General features: G+C 38.5%; 1 protein-coding gene across 1 annotated transcript in view; it reads left to right on the forward strand.

Moving 5' to 3' along the window:
• The first annotated feature begins 1,031 nt into the window (after positions 1 to 1,031).
• Positions 1,032 to 25,177, forward strand: part of LOC133564688 (sodium channel subunit beta-4-like) — a 62,356-nt gene continuing 38,210 nt past the window's right edge. Inside the window, exons 1-2 of the mRNA XM_061919161.1 lie at positions 1,032 to 1,104; positions 1,251 to 1,758. Coding sequence (XP_061775145.1) covers positions 1,698 to 1,758 — 61 coding nt within the window. The 5' untranslated portion in view covers positions 1,032 to 1,104; positions 1,251 to 1,697. The remainder of the gene's footprint in view (positions 1,105 to 1,250; positions 1,759 to 25,177) is intronic.

Consider the following 25,177-nt stretch of genomic DNA (forward strand, 5'->3'; position numbering starts at 1 on the left):
AGCATCTCGAACTGTTACCGGGAGGGCATTCCAGAGTACTGGAGCCCGAACGGAAAACGCTCTATAGCCCGCAGACTTTTTTGGGGCTCTAGGGTTCACTAATAAGCCGGAGTCTTTTGAACGCAGATTTCTTGCCGGGACATATGGTACAATACAATCGGCAAGATAGGATGGAGCTAGACCGTGTAGTATTTTATACGTAAGTAGTAAAACCTTAAAGTCACATCTTAAGTGCACAGGAAGCCAGTGCAGGTGAGCCAGTACAGGCGTAATGTGATCAAACTTTCTTGTTCTTGTCAAAAGTCTAGCAGCCGCATTTTGTACCAACTGTAATCTTTTAATGCTAGACATGGGGAGACCCAGAAATAATACGTTACAGTAATCGAGACGAGGCGTAACAAACGCATGGATAATGATCTCGGCGTCTTTAGTGGATAAAATGGAGCGAATTTTAGCGATATTACGGAGATAAAAGAAGGCCGTTTTAGTAACGCTTTTAATGTGTGACTCAAAGGAGAGAGTTGGGTCGAAGATAATACCCAGATTTTTTACCGAGTCACCTTGTTTTATTATTTGGTTGTCAAATGTTAAAGTTGTATTATTAAATAGAGGTCGGTGTCTAGCAGGACCGATAATCAGCATTTCCGTTTTTTGGGCGTTAAGTTGCAAAAAATTTGCGGACATCCATTGTTTAATTTCATTAAGACACGCTTCCAACTGACTACAGTCCGGCGTGTTGGTCAGCTTTAGGGCTTTCCCAACTCATATGGAAACGGGGTGTGTAGAAATGATTGGAAACTCAAGACAACCATGACATTATGTTCTTTTCCAAGTGTATGTAAACTCCTGACTGTATCTTCGTGTCTTTGCCTGAAAAGTTTGACCCTGGCACGGATTCATTTCTATTTCCGTGACATCCGCGGGGAAATTGCCGTAATGCGCGTAGGACCTCAGAGGGGGTGGGGGGTCCGTAACAAAATAGTGACAAAAAACGAGACGTGACGTCCATTTTGCCGCGGGAGCGAGGCGAGATGGCGGCGACGCCAGGCAGAGCGTGAAGCTAAAAAAAAAAAAAGCACTCATCCTGTCTCCAACTCTCGTAAAGTATGGCCGACTCAGCCAAATTGTCCCGGAGTGTGTGTGTGTGTGTGTGTGTGTGTGTGTGTGTGTGTGTGTGTGTGTGTGTGTGTGTGTGTGTTTATGACGCACTGGTGATCACCTCCAAACCCCCCCCCCCCCTCCCCTTCCAGCTTTCTCTCTCTCCCTCTGCAGCAGTCGTCATTTCTCCCTCAACCGGCCGTGGAGACGCTGGTTCGCCGCTTCTTCGCTGTAACCCGCATCCGTCTTTTCGCCCATGCTCCATCCAGCCGTCCTCCGGCCGATACATCTTCCCCCGACCCCCCCACCTGCGGGGTTTGTCGGCCAGCTGATAGCTCTCCTCAAGAGCGGCGAGGCTGCGTCTGACACCAAATAGCACGTCGCCACACCGCTACGGTTTTTTTTTAGGACTGGAAGAGCGGGGGGGGGGGACACGAGACAGCCTGGGCAGAACTCCTTGTGATTCCTTTTCCTGGGACAGGAGGGGGATAGGAGGGAGGGACTGGAGTCTAGGACCACTTTGGGTACGGACACATTTTTTTTGTTTGTTTTTTTTGCCTGTGACAAGGGTTAGACCAGGACAACGTTCAGGTGGTGCCATGGCGTCGTTGGGGAAGACCGTCTGGAGTGTGGCAAAGCTGCTAGTCGCACTGCTGCTGGGTGAGTGACACTTTTTCTTTGACGATTTAAAGGCCTACTGAAATTAGATTTTCTCATTTAAAAGGGGATAGCAGGTCCAGTCTATGTGTCGTACTTGATCATTTCGGGATATTGCCATATTTTTGCTGAAAGGATTTAGCAGAGAACATCGACGATAAAGTTCGCAACTTTTGGTGCTGATAAAAAAAGCCTTGTGACATCACAGGTTGTAGGGCTCCTCACATCTGAACATTGTTTACAATCATGGCCACCAGCAGCGAGAGCGATTCAGACCGAGAAAGCGACAATTTCCTTATTAATTTGAGCGAGGATGAAAGATTCGGGGATGAGGAAATTTAGAGTGACGGACTAGAAGCGATTCAGATGTTTTTAGACACATTTACAAGGATAATTCTGGGAAATCCCTTATATTTCTATTGTGTTGCTAGTGTTTTAGTGAGATTAAATAGCACCTGATAGTCGGAGGGGTGTGTCCACGGGTGTGTTGACGCCAGTCTCGGAGGGAAGTCACGAAGAAGCTGCAGCAGGACAGAAGCTCTGCTTAACTCCAGTAAGAGGCGACTTATTTCCCCAATTTTCTCACCGAAAACTGCTGGTCGACATATAGTCGGGATCCATGTTTGCTTGACCGCTCTGATCCATAGTAAAGCTTCACCTCCGGGAATTTCAAAACAAGGAAACACCGTGTGTTTGTGTGGCTAAAGGCTAAAAGCTTCCCACTTCCATCTTTTCTACTTTGACTTCTCCATTATTAATTGAACATTTAAACGGGGATAGCAGGTCCATTCTATGTGTCATACTTGATCATTTCGGGATATTGCCATATTTTTGCTGAAAGGATTTAGCAGAGAACATCGACGATAAAGTTCGCAACTTTTGGTGCTGATAAAAAAAGCCTTGTGACGTCACAGGTTGTAGGGCTCCTCACATCTGAACATTGTTTACAATCATGGCCACCAGCCGCTAGAGCAATTCAGGCCGAGAAAGCGACAATTTCCTTATTAATTTGAGCGAGGATGAAAGATTCGGGGATGAGGAAATTTAGAGTGACGGACTAGAAGCGATTCAGATGTTTTTAGACACATTTACTAGGATAATTCTGGGAAATCGCTTATCTTTCTATTGTGTTGCTAGTGTTTTAGTGAGATTAAATAGTACCTGATAGTCAGAGGGGTGTGTTGACGCCAGTCTCGGAGGGAAGTCACGAAGAAGCTGCAGCAGGACAGAAGCTCTGCTTAACTCCAGTAAGAGGCGACTTATTTCCCCAATTTTCTCACCGAAAACTGCTGGTCGACATATAGTCGGGATCCATGTTTGCTTGACCGCTTTGATCCATAGTAAAGCTTCAGCTCCGGGAATTTCAAAACAAGGAAACACCGTGTGTTTGTGTGGCTAAAGGCTAAAAGCTTCCCACCTCCATCTTTTATACTTTGACTTCTCCATTATTAATTGAACATTTAAACGGGGATAGCAGGTCCAGTCTATGTGTCATACTTGATCATTTGGCGATATTGCCATATTTTTGCTGAAAGGATTTAGTAGAGAACATCGACGATAAAGTTTGCAACTTTTGGTGCTGATAAAAAAAAGCCTTGTGATGTCACAGGTTGTAGGGCTCTTCACATCTGAACATTGTTTACAATCATGGCCACCAGCAGCTAGAGAGATTTGGACAGAGAAAGCGACAATTTCCCCATTAATTTGAGTGAGGATGAAAGATTTGTGGATGAGGAAATTTAGAGTGACGGACAGGTGCGCCGATTGCTGGGGATAGATTGTAGCTGCTTTCTGCCTTTCTTGATCTGTTTTCTCTTCGAGCTCAATTTATTTGTCTCAGGGTAGAAAGGAAGGAAGGACAGACAGACAAAGTAAGGAAAACGAAAAAAGAAGAAATGAAAAAAAGGCGATTGAATTGGGAGCGATTCAGATGTTTTTAGACACATTTACTAGGATAATTCTGGGAAATCCCTTATATTTCTATTGTGTTGCTAGTGTTTTAGTGAGAATAAATAGCACCTGATAGTCGGAGGGGTGTGTTGACGCCAGTCTCGGAGGGAAGTCACGAAGAAGCTGCAGCAGGACAGAAGCTCTGCTTAACTCCAGTAAGAGGCGACTTATTTCCCCAATTTTCTCACCGAAAACTGCCGGTCGACATATAGTCGGGATCCATGTTCGCTTGACCGCTTTGATCCATAGTAAAGCTTCACCTCCGGGAATTTCAAAACAAGGAATCACCGTGTGTTTGTGTGGCTAAAGGCTAAAAGCTTCCCACCTCCATCTTTTCTACTTTGACTTCTCCATTATTAATTGAACATTTAAACGGAGATAGCAGGTCCATTCTACGTGTCATACTTGATCATTTCGGGATATTGCCATATTTTTGCTGAAAGGATTTAGCAGAGAACATCGACGATAAAGTTTGCAACTTTTGGTGCTAAAAAAAAAAAGCCTTGCCTTTACCGGAAGTAGCAGACGATGTGCGCGTGACGTCACAGGTTGTAGGGCTCCTCACATCTGAACATTGTTTACAATCATGGCCACCAGCAGCTAGAGAGATTAGGACAGAGAAAGCGACAATTTCCCCATTAATTTGAGCGAGGATGAAAGATTCGTGGATGAGGAAATTTAGAGTGACGGACTAGAAGCGATTCAGATGTTTTTAGACACATTTACTAGGATAATTCTGGGAAATCCCTTATCTTTCTATTGTGTTGCTAGTGTTTTAGTGAGATTAAATAGTACCTGATAGTCGGAGGGGTGTGTTGACGCCAGTCTCGGAGGGAAGTCACGAAGAAGCTGCAGCAGGACAGAAGCTCCGGGAATTTCAAAACAAGGAAACACTGTGTGTTTGTGTGGCTAAAGGCTAAAAGCTTCCCACCTCCATCTTTTCTACTTTGACTTCTCCATTATTAATTGAACATTTAAACGGGGATAGCAGGTCCATTCTATGTGTCATACTTGATCATTTGGCGATATTGCCATATTTTTGCTGAAAGGATTTAGCAGAGAACATTGACGATAAAGTTCGCAACTTTTGGTGCTGATAAAAAAAGCCCTGTGACGTCACAGGTTGTAGGGCTCCTCACATCTGAACATTGTTTACAATCATGGCCACCAGCAGCGAGAGCGATTCAGACCGAGAAAGCGACAATTTCCTTATTAATTTGAGCGAGGATGAAAGATTCGTGGATGAGGAAATTTAGAGTGACGGACTAGAAGCGATTCAGATGTTTTTAGACACATTTACTAGGATAATTCTGGGAAATCCCTTATATTTCTATTGTGTTGCTAGTGTTTTAGTGAGATTAAATAGTACCTGATAGTCAGAAGGGTGTGTTGACGCCAGTCTCGGAGGGAAGTGACGAAGAAGCTGCAGCAGGACAGAAGCTCTGCTTAACTCCAGTAAGAGGCGACTTATTTCCCCAATTTTCTCACCGAAAACTGCCGGTCGACATGTAGTCGGGATCCATGTTCGCTTGACCGCTCTGATCCATAGTAAAGCTTTACCTCCGGGAATTTCAAAACAAGGAAACACCGTGTGTTTGTGTGGCTAAAGGCTAAAAGCTTCCCACCTCCATCTTTTCTACTTTGACATCTCCATTATTAATTGAACATTTAAACGGGGATAGCAGGTCCAGTCTATGTGTCATACTTGATCATTTCGGGATATTGCCATATTTTTGCTGAAAGGATTTAGCAGAGAATATTGACGATAAAGTTCGCAACTTTTGGTGCTGATAAAAAAAGCCTTGTGACGTCACAGGTTGTAGGGCTCCTCACATCTGAACATTGTTTACAATCATGGCCACCAGCAGCTAGAGAGATTTGGACAGAGAAAGCGACAATTTCCCCATTAATTTGAGTGAGGATGAAAGATTCGTGGATGAGGAAATTTAGAGTGACGGACTAGAAGCGATTCAGATGTTTTTAGACACATTTACTAGGATAATTCTGGGAAATCCCTTATCTTTCTATTGTGTTGCTAGTGTTTTAGTGAGATTAAATAGCACCTGATAGTCGGAGGGGTGTGTTGACGCCAGTCTCGGAGGGAAGTCACGAAGAAGCTGCAGCAGGACAGAAGCTCTGCTTAACTCCAGTAAGAGGCGACTTATTCCCCCAATTTTCTCACCGAAAACTGCTGGTCGACATATAGTCGGGATCCATGTTTGCTTGACCGCTTTGATCCATAGTAAAGCTTCACCTCCGGGAATTTCAAAACAAGGAAACACCGTGTGTTTGTGTGGCTAAAGGCTAAAAGCTTCCCACCTCCATCTTTTCTACTTTGACTTCTCCATTATTAATTGAACATTCAAACGGGGATAGCAGGTCCATTCTATGTGTCATACTTGATCATTTCGGGATATTGCCATATTTTTGCTGAAAGGATTTAGCAGAGAACATCGACGATAAAGTTTGCAACTTTTGGTGCTGATAAAAAAAAGCCTTGTGACGTCACAGGTTGTAGGGCTCCTCACATCTGAACATTGTTTACAATCATGGCCACCAGCAGCGAGAGCGATTCAGACCGAGAAAGCGACAATTTCCTTATTAATTTGAGCGAGGATGAAAGATTCGTGGATGAGGAAATTTAGAGTGACGGACTAGAAGCGATTCAGATGTTTTTAGACACATTTACTAGGATAATTCTGGAAAATCCCTTATCTTTCTATTGTGTTGCTAGTGTTTTAGTGAGATTAAATAGTACCTGATAGTCAGAAGGGTGTGTGGACGCCAGTCTCGGAGGGAAGTCACGAAGAAGCTGCAGCAGGACAGAAGCTCTGCTTAACTCCAGTAAGAGGCGACTTATTTCCACAATTTTCTCACCGAAAACTGCCGGTCGACATGTAGTCGGGATCCATGTTCACTTGACCGCTCTGATCCATAGTAAAGCTTCACCTCCGGGAATTTCAAAACAAGGAAACACTGTGTGTTTGTGTGGCTAAAGGCTAAAAGCTTCCCACCTCCATCTTTTCTACTTTGACTTCTCCATTATTAATTGAACATTTAAACGGGGATAGCAGGTCCAGTCCATGTGTCATACTTGATCATTTCGGGATATTGCCATATTTTTGCTGAAAGGATTTAGTAGAGAACATCGACGATAAAGTTCGCAACTTTTGGTGCTGATAAAAAAAGCCTTGTGATGTCACAGGTTGTAGGGCTCCTCACATCTGAACATTGTTTACAATCATGGCCACCAGCAGCTAGAGAGATTTGGACAGAGAAAGCGACAATTTCCCCATTAATTTGAGCGAGGATGAAAGATTCGTGGATGAGGAAATTTAGAGTGACGGACTAGAAGCGATTCAGATGTTTTTAGACACATTTACTAGGATAAGTCTGGAAAATCCCTTATCTTTCTATTGTCTTGCTAGTGTTTTAGTGAGATTAAATAGTACCTGATAGTCGGAGGGGTGTGTCCACGGGTGTGTTGACGCCAGTCTCGGAGGGAAGTCACGAAGAAGCTGCAGCAGGACAGAAGCTCAGCTGATCTCCGGTGAGGGGTGACTTATTTCCGCAATTTTCTCACCAAAAACTGCCGGTTGACATGTAGTAAAGTGAAGTGTGAATTATATTTATATAGCGCTTTTCTCAAGTGACTCAAAGCACTTTACATAGTGACACCCAATATCTAATTTACATTTAAACCAGTGTGGGTGGCTCTGGGAGCACGTGGGTAAAGTGTCTTGCCCAAGGACACAACGGCAGTAACTAGGATGGCACAAGCGGGAATCGAACCTGCAACCCTCAAGTTGCTGACACGGCCACTCTACCAACCGAGCTATGCCGCCCCATGTAGTCGGGATCCATGTTGACTTGACCGCTCTGATCCATGGTAAAGTGATTCGGACCGAGAAAGCGACAATTTCCCCATTAATTTGAGCGAGAATGAAAGATTTGTGGATGAGGAAAGTTAGAGTGAAGCACAAAAAAAAAAAGGCGACGGGTCTGTCACGCCAAATTTCTTCCCCTCTACTAAAACCTTCCCCCCCGAAGAAATTTATCGTGACAGCCCCTCTAATGCCTGAAGGACCCCAATGAGGGCGTGACAATACCAAGTTATATGACTCTTAAGGGTTACAGCTGCAAAATAGCTTGAAAGGTTAACATGCTGGAATGCTAATATTTTTTCCTCACCGTTATTTTTCACCAATGACAATCAAAGCCAATTATAACGCTTTTAAAACAGGCAGCTGTGTGGGCTGCTTTAAGCTCCTTCCACCCTCATTGGGGTCCTTCAGGCATTAGAGGGGCTGTCACGTCAAATTTCCTCCGGGAGGAAGGTTTTTGTAAGGGGGACGAAATTTGGCGTGACAGCTCCAGGCGACGGCAGTGTGAGCGATTCAGATGTAATTAGACACATTTACTAGGATAATTCTGGAAAATCCCTTATCTGCTTATTGTTTTAATAGTGTTTTAGTGAGATTATAAAGTTATACCTGAAAGTCGGAGGGCTGCGGTGAATGCCAGTGTCTCTGAAAGAAGCCAATGGAGGAGCCAAGATCACAGCTGCCTTTTTGACAGCTACAGGAGGAGGTCCCCTAATCCACTGAAGTCTCCGGTAAGAGCCGACTTAATATCACAATTTTCCCATCCAAAAACTTGCTGGTTGACGTAGAGAAACATGTTCGCTTGACCGCTCTGTGTTCAATCAATCAATCAATGTTTATTTATATAGCCCCAAATCACAAATGTCTCAAAGGACTGCACAAATCATTACGACTACGACATCCTCGGAAGAACCCACAAAAGGGCAAGGAAAACTCACACCCAGTGGGCAGGGAGAATTCACATCCAGTGGGACGCCAGTGACAATGCTGACTATGAGAAACCTTGGAGAGGACCTCAGATGTGGGCAACCCCCCCCCACCCCCCCCTCTAGGGGACCGAAAGCAATGGATGTCGAGCGGGTCTAACATGATACTGTGAAAGTTCAATCCATAGTGGCTCCAACACAGCCGCGAGAGTTCAGTTCAAAGCGAATCCAAGACAGCAGCAAGAGTCCCGTCCACAGGAAACCATCTCAAGCGGAGGCGGATCAGCAGCGTAGAGATGTCCCCAACCGATACACAGGCGAGCGGTCCATCCTGGGTCCCGACGAGCGGTCCATCCTGGGTCTGGACTCTGGACAGCCAGTACTTCATCCATTGTCATCGGACCGGACCCCCTCCACAAGGGAGGGGGGGACATAGGAGAAAGAAAAGAAGCGGCAGATCAATTGGTCTAAAAAGGAGGTCTATTTAAAGGCTAGAGTATACAGATGAGTTTTAAGGTGAGACTTAAATGCTTCTACTGAGGTAGCATCTCGAACTGTTACCGGGAGGGCATTCCAGAGTACTGGAGCCCGAACGGAAAACGCTCTATAGCCCGCAGACTTTTTTTGGGCTCTAGGAATCACTAATGAGCCGGAGTCTTTACATTGATTAAAGTTTCACAACAAACAAAGAAACACCGGCCGTGTCTCGGTTGCTAAAGGCAGCTGCAATCCACCGCTTTCCACCAACAGCATTCTTCTTTGACGTCTCCATTATTAATTGAACAAACTGCAAAAGTTTCAGCAACACAGATGTCCAAAATACTGTGTAATTACGCGATAAAACAAACTACTTTTAGCCGTGAGTGGTGCTGGGAGAACATGTCCCCTCCAACCCGAGACGTCACAAGCACGCGTCATCATTCCGCAACGTTTTTAACGGGAAATTCAAAATTGCAATTTAGTAAAAGACATGTTTTTTTTTTCAGAACATGTCTTCCTTTTGACTTTATTGCCGGCCCTCAGTCGCTGTCATCCAGCTTAATGACTCCTAATCAAATATGTGATGATGTCACAAATTATTCGCTAACTGCATCACAGTCCATTGCAATCCGTGTGTGTGTGTGTGTGTGTGTGTGTGTGTGTGTGTGTGTGTGTGTGTGTGTGTGTGTGTGTGTGTGTGTGTGTGTGTGTGTGTGTGTGTGTGTGTGTGTGTGCGGCCCGCAGCTAATCGTTTACCGGCCCGCTATATATTCTGCAAAAATTGTAAAATTGATAGTATTGCAAAAATTCCCCCAAAAAAACACATTTAAAAAAAAAGTGGAATGAGGTTAAATCTAATAAGGAAAAAATGGCAATGTTGACATAAAGCTGCCTTGCAGGAAGTTTTTTTTTTCCTTTTGTCTTTATTTTCTTTTTTTTCCATTGCTCAAACAAAATAAGGACAAAACAATGTATGTTATAATGAAATATTACTTAAAAATGATCACTTTAAAACAGGGGTAGGGAACCTATGGCTCTAGAGCCAGATGTGGCTCTTTTGATGACCGCACCTGGCTCTCAGATAATCAATCAATCAATCAATGTTTACTTATATAGCCCTAAATCACTAGTGTCTCAAAGGGCTGCACAAACCACTACGACATCCTCGGTAGGCCCACATAAGGGCAAGGAAAACTCACACCCAGTGGGACGTCGGTGACAATAATGACTATGAGAACCTTGGAGAGGAGGAAAGCAATGGATGTCGAGCGGGTCTAACATGATACTGTGAAAGTTCAATCCATAATGGATCCAACACAGTCGCGAGAGTCCAGTCCAAAGCGGATCCAACACAGCAGCGAGAGTCCCGTTCACAGCGGAGCCAGCAGGAAACCATCCCAAGCGGAGGCGGATCAGCAGCGCAGAGATGTCCCCAGCCGATACACAGGCAAGCAGTACATGGCCACCGGATCGGACCGGACCCCCTCCACAAGGGAGAGTGGGACATAGAAGAAAAAGAAAAGAAACGGCAGATCAACTGGTCTAAAAAGGGAGTCTATTTAAAGGCTAGAGTATATTCCAGAGTATTACAGAGTATAAATCTTAGCTGACGTTGCTTACCAGGATAAGTATTTAATAATTCCGCTGGTAATCACAGTGTTAAAAATATTCTTCAAAATATAAACCATTCTCATGCATCTCATCCATCTATCCGTTTCTAACGCACTTGTTCAAGAAGTCGCATTAATGGTCAAAAGTATAGCCAACTTCAGAATAACAATGTCATTAAAAAGACTAGGAGACGCACACATTTAGTTGTTGTAATCTGGGAAAGCCCAAATGAACGAGGAGGCGTAGAATTGTACAAGTGTACAGGTCTACTTGTTTCTCTCCTTATTGAGCTAAATTGATTCCTGACTCTGTTTAATTCATTGCTTCTTGTCTGTTTAATAGATGACATCAGTGTTGTCCTTGCTTCCTGTCTGTTTAATAGATGACATCAGTGTTTGAACCTGACAGTTGTATTCGGTGTTAATAATGTTATATGGCTCTCACGGAAATACATTTTAAAATATTTGGCTTTCTTGGCTCCCTCAGCCAAAAAGGTTCCCGACCCCTGCTTTAAAATGTTTTATGTGGAAAAAATATTGCATATGTTGTGTGGTTGCCATATAAAAACATCAAAGTTTTGACAAAAGAGCATAAAACAAACAAAAGAATAGTTCAAACTTAAAATGGACAGATATATCGGAAGTTGATGTTGAAATTTAAGTGTTAAAAGTGAAAAAAACAAGTAATAAAAATGCATCACTTTATGAGTGGGGAACCTTTCGGATCTCAAATATATTTAGTAGGCCTGATTGTAGCTGAGATAGGCACCAGCGCCCCTCGCAATCCCAAAGGGAATAAGCGGTAGAAAATGGATGGATGGATGTATCTAAAGACAACTTGAAGTAAATAGTGAAGCTTAAAAAGAAATTGCAAAAAAAAAAAATGCTACACCTTTATTTTTAAAAAAGCAATATTTTTCTCACAATGTGTCCACTTTTTTTATTTTAAAATTGGGGGAAATTTCTCACATTCTTTCTGTTTCTGTAATATTGCAATATTGTCTGGTAAAATTATTATTTTTTATGTAAAATTATTACTTTTTAATACATTTTTCATATAAAATTTTGTCACAGTATTGTCAATTGTTGTGTTGTTCTTGTAAAATAGTGACATTTTTTTTGAGTAAAATGATGACTCTTGTCATTAGTTTGCTGAGTAAAAGTACAATTATCATTATTATATCTCCAACATTTTTAAGTTTTCTTATAAAATTATGACTTTGGTTGAGTGAAATTGCCAAAATGTTCAGCTTTTCTTGTAAAACTGCGACTGTTTTTGGGTAAAATTCAAACTTCCGTCATAATATTAGACAAACGCTCAGTTTTTCTTGTAAAATTTTAACTTACGTTTAGTAAATATTTACGACTTATTTTAATACTGCCAAAATTATGAGTTTTTCTTGTGAAATTGTGACCTTTTCCTATGAAATTCCAACTCATTCGTTTTTGTATTTCTACCCTTTTTGAGACATCAACAAGGAAAAGTAGCTTCCATATGAGGAGGTGTGAACAAGTTAGGACATAAATCATGGTCTCAATACGGAAAACCATTGCTTCTAATAGAGAATGTATCAATTGTGGTGAAATCTATCAAAACGAGGGTTGTCCCAAAAAGGAGGGATTTTTCAAATTGACTGTGTGTCGGTTTTAAAAGTGCTCCCCCTCTGGTCAACATATGAAATAACAAGTGTGTGTAAGAAATTGAAAAGTGCTCCCTTTGGCTAAAATGAATTAATTGTTCTTGTAAAATAGTGACATTTTTGAAGTAAAATAATGACTCTTGTCATCATTTTGCCGAGTAAAATTACGATCATCATTATTATATCGCCAACATTTTTGAATCCATCCATCCATTTTCTTATAAAGTTATATGAGGAGGTGCGAACAAGTTAGGACATAAATCATGGTTCCAATAAGGAAAACCATTGCATCTAATAAAGAATGTCTCGTTTGTGGTGAAATCTATCAAAACTAGGGTGGTCCCAAAAAGGAGGGATTTTTCAAATTGACTGTGGGTCGCTTTTAGAAGTGCTCCCTTCCGGTCAACATATGAAACAACATGTGTGTGTAAAAAGTTGAAGTGCTCCCCCTCTGGTCAACATATGAGATAACAAGTGGGTGAAAGAAATTGAGATGCGCTCCCTTTGCTAAATTTTTTTTTTTTTAAGTACGTATTAGAGACATATTGTAATTACTTGAAGTAAATAATGAAGCTTAAAAACAAATTGCAAACTACAATTTGTATTATCTTTTTTTTTTACAAAAAGCAGCATTTTTCTCACAATGTGTCAACTTTTTTCTTATAAAATTGGGAACAATTTCTCATATTCTTTCTGTTTCTGTAAAATTGCACAATTGTCTCGTAAAATTAATACTTTTTAATACATTTGTCATATAAAATTCTGACTTTTATCACGGTATTGCCAATTTTTGTGTTGTTCTTGTAAAATGGTGAATTTTTTTGAGTAAAATGATGACTTTTGTCATCAGTTTGCCAAGTAAAATTCTGATTATCGTTATAGTATTGCCAACATTTTAAAGTTTTCTTATAAAATTGTGACTTTTGTTGAGAAAAATTACGACTCTTTTCATAAAATTGCCAAAATGTTAAGCTTTTCTTGTAAAATTCGAATTTCCATCATAATATTGCACAAATATTCAGTTTTTCTTGTAAAATTTTAACTTGCGTTAATTAAAATTACAACTCTTATCTTAATACTGCCAAAATTGTAAGTTTTTGTTGTGAAATTGTGACCTTTTTCTTGTGAAATTCCAACAATTTTTTCACAACAAGCTTTTTATCCATTTGGATAGTAATTATATGTGATTAATGTTGTAAATACAAATCTTTATATAACTATAAAGGGTGGTCCTAAAAAGGCGGGCATTTTTAAACTTGACTGTGTGTCGCTTTTAAAAGTGCTCCCCCTCTGGTGAACATATGTAATAACAAGTGTGTGTAAGAAATTAAAATGCGCTCCCTTTGGCCGAAATTTATAAAATATATATGTGTATAGAGACATACTGTAATAACTTGAAGTAATAAATGAAGACTAAAAAACAATAATAATACAAATAAAATCCCCCCAAAAATAAATGAACTAAAGTCATTTTAGTCTTTTTCTCACAATGCGTTGACTTTTTGCTTATAAAATTGGGAACAATTTCTCATATTCTTTCTGTTTCTGTAATAATGCAATATTTTTCCCGTAAAATTATTACGTTGTGTATAATTATCACTTTTTAATGCAAAATGGTGACATTTGTCACATAAAATTCAGACTTTTATCACAATGTTGCCAATTTTTTTTGGTGTTCTTGTAAAATTGTGAAATGTTTTGAGTAAAATTATGACTTTTTGTCGCGTAAAATTCTGATTATTATTACAATATTGCCAACATTTTAAAGTTTTCCTATAAAGTTGTGACTTTTGTCGTTCAAAATTACGACTCTTTTCATAAAATTGTCAAAATGTTAAGCTTTTCTTGTAAAATTGCGACTGTTAGAGTAAGATTCCAACTTTTACCATAATATTGCACAAATGTTCAGTTTTTCTTGTAAAATTCTGACTTGCAGAGTAAAATTACGACTTTTATTATAATACTGCCTGAATTGTACGTTTTTCATGTGAAATTGTGACTTTTTTTGTGTAAAATGATGACTTTTGTCATCAGTTTGCCAAGTAAAATTCTGATTATCGTTATAGTATTGCCAACATTTTAAAGTTTTCTTATAAAATTGTGACTTTTGTTGAGAAAAATTACGACTCTTTTCATAAAATTGCCAAAAAGTTAAGCTTTTCTTGTAAAATTCGAATTTCCATCATAATATTGCACAAATGTTCAGTTTTTCTTGTAAAATTTTAACTTGCGTTGATTAAAATTACAACTTTCATTAGAAAATGTATGGATGGATTTTAATACTGCCAAAATTATAAGCTTTTGTTGTGAAATTGTGACCTTTTTCTTGTGAAATTCCAACTAATTTTTCACAACAAGTTTTTTATCCATTTGCATAGTAATTATATGTGATTAATGTTGTAAATACAAATCTTTATACATCTATAAAGGGTGGTCCTAAAAAGGCGGGCATTTTTAAACTTGACTGTGTGTCGCTTTTAAAAGTGCTCCCCCTCTGGTCAACATATGTAATAACAAGTGCGTGTAAGAAATGAAAATGCGCTCCCTTTGGCCGAAATTTATAAAATATATATGTGTATAGAGACATACTGTAATAACTTGAAGTAACAAATGAAGACTAAAAAACAATAATAATACAAATAAAATCCCCCCAAAAATAAATGAACTAAAGTCATTTTAGTCTTTTTCTCACAATGCGTTGACTTTTTGCTTATAAAATTGGGAACAATTTCTCATATTCTTTCTGTTTCTGTAATAATGCAATATTTTCCCGTAAAATTATTACTTTGTGTACAATTATCACTTTTTAATGCAAAATGGGGACATTTGTCATATAAAATTCTGACTTTTATCACAATGTTGCCAATTTTTTTGTTGTTCTTGTAAAATTGTGAAATGTTTTGAGTAAAATTATGACTTTTTGTCGAGTAAAATTCTGATTATTATTACAATATTGCCAACATTTTAAAGTTTTCTCATAAAGTTGTGACTTTTGTCGTTCAAAATTACGACTCTTTTCATAAAATTGCTAAAATGTTAAGCTTTTCATGTAAAATTGCGACTGTTAGAGTAAGATTCCAACTTTTACCATAATATTGCACAAATGTTCAGTTTTTCTTGTAAAATTCTGACTTGCAGAGTAAAATTACGACTTTTATTATAATACTGCCAAAATTGTAAGTTTTTCATGTGAAATTGTGAAATTTTTTGAGTAAAATGATGACTTTTGTCATCAGTTTGCCAAGTAAAATTCTGATTATCGTTATAGTATTGCCAACATTTTAAAGTTTTCTTATAAAATTGTGACTTTTGTTGAGAAAAATTACGACTCTTTTCATAAAATTGCCAAAATGTTAAGCTTTTCTTGTAAAATTCGAATTTCCATCACAATATTGCACAAATGTTCAGTTTTTCTTGTAAAATTTTAACTTGCATTAATTAAAATTACAACTTTCATTAGAAAATGTATGGATGGATTTTAATACTGCCAAAATTATAAGCTTTTGTTGTGAAATTGTGACCTTTTTCTTGTGAAATTCCAACTAATTTTTCACAACAAGCTTTTTATCCATTTGCATAGTAATTATATGTGATTAATGTTGTAAATACAAATCTTTATACATCTAGAAAGGGTGGTCCTAAAAAGGCGGGCATTTTTAAACTTGACTGTGTGTCGCTTTTAAAAGTGCTCCCCCTCTGGTCAACATATGTAATAACAAGTGCGTGTAAGAAATTAAAATGCGCCCCCTTTGGCCGAAATTTATAAAATATATATGTGTATAGAGACATACTGTAATAACTGGAAGTACTAAATGAAGACTAAAAAACAATAATAATACAAATAAAATCCCCCCAAAAATAAATGAACTAAAGTCATTTTAGTCTTTTTCTCACAATGCGTTGACTTTTTGCTTATAAAATTGGGAACAATTTCTCATATTCTTTCTGTTTCTGTAATAATGCAATATTTTCCCGTAAAATTATAACTTTGTGTATAATTATCACTTTTTAATGCAAAATGGTGACATTTGTCATATAAAATTCTGACTTTTATCACAATGCTGCCAATTTTTTTGTTGTTCTTGTAAAATTGTGAAATGTTTTGAGTAAAATTATGACTTTTTGTCGAGTAAAATTCCGATTATTATTACAATATTGCCAACATTTTAAAGTTTTCTCATAAAGTTGTGACTTTTGTCGTTCAAAATTACGACTCTTTTCATAAAATTGTCAAAATGTTAAGCTTTTCTTGTAAAATTGCGACTGTTAGAGTAAGATTCCAACTTTTACCATAATATTGCACAAATGTTCAGTTTTTTTGTAAAATTCTGACTTGCAGAGTAAAATTACGACTTTTATTATAATACTGCCAAAATTGTACGTTTTTCATGTGAAATTGTGACTTTTTTTGTGTAAAATGATGACTTTTGTCATCAGTTTGCCAAGTAAAATTCTGATTATCGTTATAGTATTGCCAACATTTTAAAGTTTTCTTATAAAATTGTGACTTTTGTTGAGAAAAATTACGACTCTTTTCATAAAATTGCCAAAATGTTAAGCTTTTCTTGTAAAATTCGAATTTCCATCATAATATTGCACAAATATTCAGTTTTTCTTGTAAAATTTTAACTTGCGTTAATTAAAATTACAACTCTTATTTTAATACTGCCAAAATTGTAAGTTTTTGTTGTGAAATTGTGACCTTTTTCTTGTGAAATTCCAACTATTTTTTCACAACAAGCTTTTTATCCATTTGCATAGTAATTATATGTGATTAATGTTGTAAATACAAATCTTTATACATCTAGAAAGGGTGGTCCTAAAAAGGCGGGCATTTTTAAACTTGACTGTGTGTCGCTTTTAAAAGTGCTCCCCCTCTGGTCAACATATGTAATAACAAGTGCGTGTAAGAAATTAAAATGCGTCCCCTTTGGCCAAAATGTATGAAATATATATGTGTATAGAGACATACTGTAATAACTTGAAGTAACAAATGAAGACTAAAAAACAATAATAATACAAATAAAATCCCCCCAAAAATAAATGAACTAAAGTCATTTTAGTCTTTTTCTCACAATGCGTTGACTTTTTGCTTATAAAATTGGGAACAATTTCTCATATTCTTTCTGTTTCTGTAATAATGCAATATTTTTCCCGTAAAATTATTACGTTGTGTATAATTATCACTTTTTAATGCAAAATGGTGACATTTGTCACATAAAATTCTGACTTTTATCACAATGTTGCCAATTTTTTTGTTGTTCTTGTAAAATTGTGAAATGTTTTGAGTGAAATTATGACTTTTTGTCGAGTAAAATTCTGATTATTATTACAGTATTGCCAACATTTTAAAGTTTTCTCATAAAGTTGTGACTTTTGTCGTTCAAAATTACGACTCTTTTCATAAAATTGTCAAAATGTTAAGCTTTTCTTGTAAAATTGCGACTGTTAGAGTAGGATTCCAACTTTTACCATAATATTGCACAAATGTTCAGTTTTTCTTGTAAAATTCTGACTTGCATTGAGTAAAATTACGACTTTTATTATAATACTGCCAAAATTCAAAATTTTTCATGTGAAATTGTGACATTTTTTGAGTAAAATGATGACTTTTGTCATCAGTTTGCCAAGTAAAATTCTGATTATCGTTATAGTATTGCCAACATTTTAAAGTTTTCTTATAAAATTGTGACTTTTGTTGAGAAAAATTACGACTCTTTTCATAAAATTGCCAAAATGTTAAGCTTTTCTTGTAAAATTCGAATTTCCATCATAATATTGCACAAATGTTCAGTTTTTCTTGTAAAATTTTAACTTGCGTTGATTAAAATTACAACTCTCATTTTAATACTGCCAAAATTACAAGTTTTGTTGTGAAATTGTGACCTTTTTCTTGTGAAATTCCAACTCAAGTTTTCTATATTTGCATAGAGTATATATATATATATATATATATATATATATATATATATATATATATATATATATATATATATATATATATAAAATTAATGTTGTATATACAAATCTTTATATATCTAGAATGGCTGGTCCTAAAGAGGTAAAAGTGTGTGTGTGTGTGTGTGTGTGTGTGTGTGTGTGTGTGTGTGTGTGTGTGTGTGTGTGTGTGTGTGTGTGTGTGTGTGTGTGTGTGTGTGTGTGTGTGTGTGTGTGTGTGTGCGACTCACAAAGTTACCCAAATGTGCTCGGCTCCAAGATCCAGATGTGTCTGAGTAAATGGCCGCACTTTATTTCTGCAGAATTTAAATTCCCTCAGGGTGATTCTTCTTAGTTGGACAAATTGTATAATCAGTGATGCATGATGGGCATAATATTTTAAGAGTCCAGTCCATAGTGAATCCAACATAATATGAGAGTCCAGTCCATAGTGGATCTAACATAATAGTGTGAGAGTCCAGTCCATAGTGGATCTAACATAATATGAGAGTCCAGTCCATAGTGGATCTAACATAATAGTGTGAGAGTCCAGTCCATAGTGGATTTAACATAATATGAGAGTCCAGTCCATAGTGGATCTAACATAATAGTGTGAGAGTCCAGTCCATAGTGAATCTAACATAATAGTGACAGTCCAGTCCATAGTGGATCCAACATAATAGTGAGAGTCCAGTCCATAGTGGATCGAACATAATAGTGTGAGAGTCCAGTCCATAGTGGATCTAACAAAATAGTGTGAGAGTCTAGTCCATAGTGGATTTAACATAATAGTGGGAGTCCAGTCCATAGTGAATCTAACATAATAGTGTGAGAGTCCAGTCCATAGTGGATCTAACATAATATGAGAGTCCAGTCCATAGTGGATTTAACATAATATGAGAGTCCAGTCCATAGTGGATCTAACATAATAGTGACAGTCCAGTCCATAGTGGATCCAACATAATAGTGAGAGTCCAGTCCATAGTGGCTCTCACATAATGTGAGAGTCCAGTCCATAGTGGATCTAACATAATAGTGTGAGAGTCCAGTCCATAGTGGATCTAACAAAATAGTGTGAGAGTCTAGTCCATAGTGGATTTAACATAATAGTGGGAGTCCAGTCCATAGTGAATCTAACATAATAGTGTGAGTCCAGTCCATAGTGGATCTCACATAATGTGAGAGTCCAGTCCATAGTGGATCTAACATAATAGTGAGAGTCCAGTCCATAGTGGATCTAACATAATAGCGTGAGAGTCCAGTCCATAGTGGATCTAACATAATAGTGTGAGAGTCCAGTCCATAGTGGATCTAACATAATAGTGTGAGAGTCCAGTCCATAGTGGATCCAACATAATAGTGTGATAGTCCAGTCCATAGTGGATCTAACATAATAGTGTGATAGTCCAGTCCATAGTGGATCTAACATAATAGTGTAATAGTCCAGTCCATAGCGGGGCCAGCAGGAGACCATCCCGAGCAGAGACAGGTCAGCAGCACAGAGATGTCCCCAACTGATGCACAGACGAATAGTCCACCCTGGGTCCCGACTTTGAACAACAGCTAGCGCTTCGAGGTCGGTAAGCACAACCAAAATGACTCCGCACATGAGGCTATCAGGCGATTTTTGAGAGAATGATAGGATTTCAACTCTGCCTTATAGTCCGGAAAACACAGTAATCCTTTTTTTTCTTCTTATATTAAATTTTTCTTGTTGATGACTGACTTTTATTCCTTATTGACCGGACATGCGGCGTCCATTTGGAGGTCAATCTGTCAAGGTGACGCAATAACTCGGAGTACAACTGGCAGGAAGTTGGGCTGGGTGTCACACTGTGCACTTTGCGTAACGTATCCATGACACCCCCCCCCCCCACCCCCGTCCCCCCCACGCCGCCCCCGACCCCGCCTTGTCCGCCGGCGTTGATGGAGTTACTAAACTGCTGCAGTAATTCTCCGCCCTGCTGTCATTTAGCTACCTTGGAGATGACATTCCACTCCCCTCATCTCTCCTCCTTCCTGAGTGCTATCCATTCTGTCTCCTCTTAGTCTTCACCTCCATGACCATTTTACCTTGTCCTTTCCCACTCTCTCTCTCTCTCTCTCTCTCTCGGTAATGGTGTCCTCGGTCTGATCTCTGCGGGTTCACTCAAAAATACATTAAAGCTTCCATGTGTGGTCTACTTATAGGAAGTACATTATCTTGGCTGCCAAGGACACTCGCACATAACAACCAGCTGCGTTTTTCTCCCATTAGGTCGGCCGTTATCGATGTGGATGCTTTCCTTTTTGCGATAAAGATGTCCGAGCACGCAGCCAAAGTATAATCGCGATTCAGCGCGTGCTCGCACACTCAGTGTAAGCGTGCAAAATTACAACTAAAGTAAGGGGCGGAGGATAATTGCACTGAACTGATTAGATTAGATAGTACTTTATTTATTCCGTCAGGAGAGTTCCTTCAGGAAAATTACAATTTTCAGCACAATCCCATTCAAGATCAGACAAACATTAAAGGGAGACAGAACAGGATCGCTGACGGGTCTGCCGGCTTCCAGCGCCCCTTACAAAAAAAGATGAGATACAGGTAAACAAGGGGGGGAGAAAAAAATAGAAGATTAAAATAAAATTTAAAAAAATAATAATAATAATAAAATGATGTGGTCCTGTTTCCTGATTCTAGTCAGGACTCGAGCAGTAGCGTTCTGACATTAGAGTACCGTATTGTCGGACTAAAAGGCGCACTAATATTATTAAAGTTGTAAATACAAATATTTACATATCTAATAAGGGCGGTCCTAAAGAGGTCGGCATTTTTCTCAGGTTTCAAGAAGAAAGTGTGTGTGTGTGTGTGTTTGTGTGATAAAAAAATTATAAGTTTTTCTTGTGAAATTGTGACCTTTTCTTATGAAATTCCAAATCATTCGTTCTTGTATTTCTACCCTTCTTGAGACATCAACAAGGAAAAGTAGCTTCCATATGAGGAGGTGTGAACAATCAATCAATGTTTATTTATAGAGCCCTAAATCACAAATGTCTCAAAGGGCTGCACAACACAAACCACTACGACATCCTCGGAAGAACCCACATAAGGGCATGGAAAACTCACACCCAGTGGGACCCAAGTGACAATGATGACTATGAGAAACCTTGGAGAGGACCTCAGATGTGGGCAACCCCCCCCCCCCCCCTAGGGGACCGAAAGCAATGGATGTCGAGCGGGTCTAACATGATACTGTGAAAGTTCAATCCATAGTGGCTCCAACACAGCCGCGAGAGTTCAGTTCAAAGGGGATCCAAGACTGCAGCGAGAGTCCCGTCCAAAGGAAACCATCCCAAGCGGAGGCGGATCAGCAGCGTATAGATGTCCCCAACCGATACACAGGCGAGCGGTCCATCCTGGGTCCCGACAAGCGGCCCATCCTGGGTCTCGACTCTGGACAGCCAGTACTTCATCCATGGTCATCGGACCGGACCCCCTCCACAAGGGAGGGGGGGACAGAGGAGAAAAAGAAAAGAAGCGGCAGATCAACTGGTCTAAAAAGGAGGTCTATTTAAAGTCTAAAGTATACAAATGAGTTTTAAGGTGAGACTTAAATGCATCTAAGTTAGGACATAAATCATGGTCCCAATACGGAAAACCATTGCGTCTAGTAGAGAATGTATCATTTGTGGTGAAATCTATTAAAACTAGGGTGGTCCCAAAAAGGAGGGGTTTTTCAAATTGACTGTGTGTCGCTTTTAAAAGTGCTCCCCCTCTGGTCAACATATGAAATAACAAGTGTGTGTAAGAAATTGAAATGCGCTACCTTTGGCAAAAATTAATTTGAAAAATGAATTAAGTATGTATTTGAGACATACTTTAATAACGTGAAGTAAATAATGAAGCTTGAAAACAAATTGCAAACAAAAATTATCATTTTTATTTTTTTTACAAAAAACAGCATTTTTCTCACATCGTGTCGACATTTTTCTTATAAAATTGGGAACAATTTCTCAAAATCTTTCTGTTTCTGTAATATTGCACTATTGTCTCGTAAAATACTTTTTAATACATTTGTCATATAAAATTCAGACTTTCATCAAAGTATTGCCAATTTTTGTGTTGTTCTTGTAAAATAGTGACATTTTTTGAGTAAAATGACGACTTTTGTCATCAGTTTGCCAAGTAAAATTCTGATTGCCAACATACAACCAGCTGTGTTTTCCACCCATTAGGTCCGCCGTTATCGATGTGGATGCTTTCCTTTTTGCGATAAAAAAGTCTGAGCACGCAGCTAAAGTATCATCGCGAGGGGCGGAGGATAATTGTACTGAACTGATGTGGTCCTGTTTCCTGATTCTAGTCAGGACTCGAGCAGTAGCGTTCTGACATTAGAGTACCGTATTGTCGGACTAAAAGGCGCACTTATGTTATTAATGTTGTGAATACAAATATTTACATATCTAATAAGGGCGGTCCTAAAGAGGTAGGCATTTTTCTCAGGTCTCAAGAAGAAAGTGTGTGTGATTGTGTGTGTGTGTGTGTGTGTGTGTGTGTGTGTGTGTGTGTGTGTGTGTGTGTGTGTGTGTGTGTGTGTGTGTGTGTGTGTGTGTGTGTGTGTGTGTGTGTGTGTGCGTGATGAAAAAATTATACGTTTTTCTTGTGAAATTGTGACCTTTTCTTATGAAATAAATATATATATATATATATATATATATATATATATATATATAATTGACGGTAATAATACCAAGTAGTATATTATCAGGTCTATACCATAATGGTTATATATATTTTACATCAAAACAATATTTGTGTTATTTTTTAATTGTCGTTTTTGTTATTCTTTACGAATTGAGGAAACAAGTCTCTGGCTATTACCAAAAAATTTTAATCAGAGCCAATACTGTAGTAGGAAATAATTCACATCTTTAATTGATACTGTCATCCCGCCATCCTGTATTTTTGTCTGATCATAACTGTGATAAAAAATTTAATAATTTAATTGTATTAAAAAAAATGTAGGTATTAGTATTGGTTTGACCGATACCGCCCTGTAACTGCTTGGTATTGGATCCATACCCAAATTTGTAATAATTTACTAATGTCAAGTATTTAAACAACAGAATAATAAGTGTTCATTACATTTTAACAGAAATGTGGATAAAACCATGTTGCAAAAGAATTTAACCAAATATTAACAATCAATTAACAAGTACAATAACAATCATTTTAAGAAAATACATACTGCATACTTCAGCAACTATATTTGTAACCCATTTTGAAATATTTTTACTTTGATTTACATGCCAAATGATACAAATCAGTGGACCCCAACCCGGTACCGGCCCGCACAAGAAATAGAAAAATATATAAATATTTTTAAAAATATATATATAGTAATAATAATTATTAAATCAACATAAAAAGCACAATATATACATTATATATCAATATAGATCAATACAGTCTGCAGGGATACAGTCCGTAAGCATACATGATTGTATTTCTTTATGAAAAATAAAATAAAAACTTGTCCGTGGGACAAATTTTCAAGCATTGACCGGTCAGCAGCTACAAAAAGGTTGGGGACCACTGCTATATATATATATATACGGCTTATGATTCCCAAAGCCCAAAAAAAGTCTGCGGGCTATAGAGCGTTTTCCGTTCGGGCTCCAGTACTCTGGAATGCCCTCCCGGTAACAGTTCGAGATGCCACCTCAGTAGAAGCATTTAAGTCTCACCTTAAAACTCATTTGTATACTTTAGCCTTTAAATAGACTCCCTTTTTAGACCAGTTGATCTGCCGTTTCTTTTCTTTTTCTTCTATGTCCCACTCTCCCTTGTGGAGGGGGTCCGGTCCGATCCGGTGGCCATGTACTGCTTGCCTGTGTATCGGCTGGGGACATCTCTGCGCTGCTGATCCGCCTCCGCTTGGGATGGTTTCCTGCTGGCTCCGCTGTGAACGGGACTCTCGCTGCTGTGTTGGATCCCCTTTGGACTGGACTCTCGCGACTGTGTTGGATCCATTATGGATTGAACTTTCACAGTATCATGTGAGACCCGCTCGACATCCATTGCTTTCCTCCTCTCCAAGGTTCTCATAGTCATCATTGTCACCGACGTCCCACTGGGTGTGAGTTTTCCTTGCCCTTATGTGGGCCTACCGAGGATGTCGTAGTGGTTTGTGCAGCCCTTTGAGACACTAGTGATTTAGGGCTATATAAGTAAACATTGATTGATTGATTGATTGATATAAATAGTAATATATGTTATCTATAATGGAAGCTGCAATATAATCATGATATAGATTTTAGGCCATATCGCCTATTTCTACCGGACAGTTACCATTATCAGCTCACTGTTAAACATTTTTTTAGATGTTAATATTAAAGAAAGTTTGTGCAACTGATGATATAAACGCCAGCTGGCCACTATTCGAGGAAATACAGAATGTCCAACACTCCTGTTTCTTTTAAGATTGAAAACTCCGAGTGAGACTGATGATGTAACCATCATTGGCGGGACCTTTCCAGATAAATACCACTAGCCTTGGGGCCCTGACAGTGTCGCTATAGGGCTCAAGATCAATTGGATTTATTGGATTTATTTCTGCACTCGGGGGCTGGACGGATGTCTTTTGGGGGGGAAAAAAAACAGAATGTCAAAACAAGCCAAGAAGAACAGCGACTAATGAGTGACAGCTTGACAGTTATCAAGGCGTGGAGGTCCGTACAGAGTTTAAAGGGGAACATTATCACAATTTCAAAAGGGTTAAAAACAATAAAAAACAGTCCCAGTGGCTTGTTGTATTTTTTAAAGTTTTTTTCAAAATTTTACCGGTCTCGGAATATCCCTAAATAAAGCTTTAAAGTGCCTTATTTTCGCTCTCTGCGAAGACACTGTCCATTTCCCTGTGACGTCACACAGTGCTGCAAATGTAAACAAACAATGGGAATACCACAGCAAGATATAGCGACATTAGCTCGGATTCAAACTCGGAATTCAGCGA

This window comes from Nerophis ophidion, linkage group LG13 (genome assembly GCF_033978795.1).
Source record: "Nerophis ophidion isolate RoL-2023_Sa linkage group LG13, RoL_Noph_v1.0, whole genome shotgun sequence".
NCBI lineage: Eukaryota > Metazoa > Chordata > Actinopteri > Syngnathiformes > Syngnathidae > Nerophis > Nerophis ophidion.